This window comes from Vicia villosa, linkage group LG3, assembly GCF_029867415.1.
Source record: "Vicia villosa cultivar HV-30 ecotype Madison, WI linkage group LG3, Vvil1.0, whole genome shotgun sequence".
NCBI lineage: Eukaryota > Viridiplantae > Streptophyta > Magnoliopsida > Fabales > Fabaceae > Vicia > Vicia villosa.
The window spans coordinates 88,824,202-88,826,815 of NC_081182.1; the positions used below are offsets into that span (position 1 = coordinate 88,824,202).

The window sequence follows — 2,614 nt, forward strand, 5'->3', positions numbered from 1 at the left end:
ACTAGACAAATAGGACGGTACTCGGACAAGTCTTGCAGATTCTTGTTTTTAGGAATAAGCGTAAGAAAAGAGGAAGTGATAGCTTTGACAAGCGTACCTTTTGAGTGGAAATCGTTACATAACTTCATCAAGTCGTCTTTAAGGAGAAACCAAAATATTTTGAAGAATTCCAAAGAATAATCTTCCAGACTCGGACTTTTATTCCCATCACACGACCAAATAGCATCCTTGACCTCTTCTTCGGAGATAGGTTTTTCTAACTCCAAGGAATCCACCATCGATAGCTTATTCAAGTTAATCCCATGTGGCTCCGGTCTAGAACAAACCTCTTCTTGAAAGAAACCTTCAAAATGCTTAAAAATGAATTCTTTAATCTCCATGACCTCTTCCAACCTCCCCCTCCTGGTCTCAATGGAGCATAAAGCATTCCTTCTTCTCTTATCTTTTAAGGAATTATGGAAAAACCGTGTGTTATCGTCCCCTTCGGAAAGCCAAAGTTGTTTCGATTTAAGTCTGAGGAACCCTTCTTTTTTGTTTAAGTTTTCCCAAAAATCCTCTGCCACCTTCGATCTCTTCTTAACCACCTCTTCCGGAGCATTACCTGCAAAATGAACAAACAAATTATCTAAAGAATGCATCTCTGTCGCATCTTTGTCAATTTTGAGATCTATCCACCCATAAACCGATTTTTTCCACCAAGAGATCCGATTTTTGAGAGATTTCAACTTTTCAACCAAGCAATAGTCTCCCCTTCCTTTAACTATCATTTTACTCCACTCCTATTCCACAAAGCTATCAAACTCTTCATGCTTGAACCACATATTGTTAAACTTGAACGATTTAGGTCCCCAATCTTTTCTATTATCTTTCAACCAAATGGGAGCATGATCGGACACATCCCTCTCTCCTATATGTTGCCCATCCACCTTCCAATCCTCCACAAAAGTCTTCGATAATAGAAATCTATCTAGCCTACTCATCGCCTTCCCGTTGCTTTTGAACCAAGTAAAATTTCCACCTATAGTAGGAAGATCCACCAAGTCCATTTCCTCTATGAACTCGTTGAAGAATCTTATCTCCCTACTATTACCACTACTAGGAACTCCAATTCTCTCATCTAAAGAAGAAATAGAGTTGAAATCACCGCTAATGCACCAAGATCCTTGAATGTTATTGTTCTTGAACTCACAAATTTTTTCCAAGTTTTCCTTCTAGTAACTTTATCACAAGAGGCATATACATTTACAAAGTAGATAAGTTTACCCTCCTTCTCCACACATAGTCCAAGAAATCCTTCACCTCTAAAACTATAATTTAGAAAAAAGAATTCTTTTTTCCACATGGTGAGAATACCACTCGAAGCTCCATTAGCATCCAAATAGGACCATTCAACATCAACATCTCCCCACATCTCTTTGACTAAATTCAATCCTATTCCACTTAATTTTGTTTCTTGAATGAAGCAAAGATCAACGTCACTTTTTTGAATTAAAAAGTCGACTCTCTTACGTTTTGTCTGATTCCCACCACCCCTTAAGTTATATGAAAGAATTATCATTAAGGTACACCATTTTGAGTCCCCTTTGTCACCTTCTCCCCTTTATGATCCCTTAGCTCCATTTCCTTCAACTTTTTGATCGGATTAAAATTGACAGAAGTATTAATGATTCCCAACCTTGACATGGAATTCCATAGTCCCTCCGCAACATTGTTGCACTCGCCATAGTCTCCTCTTCTGTTGCAATTCCTAATGTCAAAACTAGAAATGGATTTGCAAGTTAAAGGAAGTCCTCCCGAAAGATAATTCTTCTTGGCATAAGGATTATTTTTATGGGTGAATTGAATTTCTTTATTCTTTGAGATTCCTTCCCTTGTTGTATCCCGATCTGAATTGGATGATAAAATTCCATCACTTTCTCCCCTAAGTCCAACACCTCCTTAATCTTCTTCCTGGTTTTTTTCCGAATTTTTCACCTTGTGACATTGTTCATCAAAACTTAGTCTCTGAATTTTCTTGGTGCTAACCCCTTTCCTCTTGTATGTGATAATCGCTTTTTTCTTCTGGGTTGGAAAATGATTAAATTGTTTGTTATATGGAGTGCAATTGGTAGTATTGGATTGTATTTTTTTCATTGAAGCTTCTTCCCGATACCTTGTTATTATCTTGTCTCCAATTTCTTCTGCGGGGCCCCACCTCATTTGCCGCCTCATTAAAAGAAAAGTCCTCCTTGCTAATGCTGGCAAAGTTGACTTGGTCCTTTAATTCAAAATCAATTGTGTGGCCCCCCTTTACAACGTTACTATTGTTATTCATTGTTGAATAATTATTATCATTAAAACAATTGGAAATACAAAGACCTGCCAGCCCCACTTGCTCCACCCCTTCAATAGCGTTAACCCCCAGAGACCTATTCCCAAAAGAATCAGAAACTCTGCTGCAAGTATTCATGGAAATTGAGTCTGAGGTTCTAGCCGTCCTAGAAAAAGCTTCAAATTTATCCACAAAAGCATCCTTGCAATTAATGTTTGCGGTAAAGTTCTTCTCCTTTACTGATCCGTCTCCTTCGTACTTCTGAGTTTCTGACAATCCATCAACATCACCGCTTGTATGTCC

At 38.1% G+C, this 2,614-nt stretch overlaps 1 protein-coding gene across 1 annotated transcript; it reads right to left on the reverse strand.

Moving 5' to 3' along the window:
- Positions 1-779: 779 nt before the first annotated feature.
- Positions 780-1,558, reverse strand: LOC131658488 (uncharacterized). The gene is made up of 2 exons (XM_058927774.1): positions 1,264-1,558; positions 780-1,117 (listed from the first exon to the last, which is right to left on the reverse strand). The coding sequence occupies exons 1-2, from the start codon at positions 1,556-1,558 to the stop codon at positions 780-782; spliced, it is 633 nt and encodes a 210-aa protein (XP_058783757.1).
- Between the last annotated feature and the right edge of the window lie 1,056 nt (positions 1,559-2,614).

Excerpts from the sequence above, each read along its gene's own strand:
- LOC131658488 (XM_058927774.1), bottom strand. The coding sequence starts at position 1,558 with ATGATAATTCTTTCATATAACTTAAGGGGTGGTGGGAATCAGACAAAA. Across the intron at positions 1,118-1,263 it reads ACTATGTGTGGAGAAGGAGG|ATGAGAGAATTGGAGTTCCT; the intron begins GTAAACTTATCT and ends TTTCTTCTTTAG.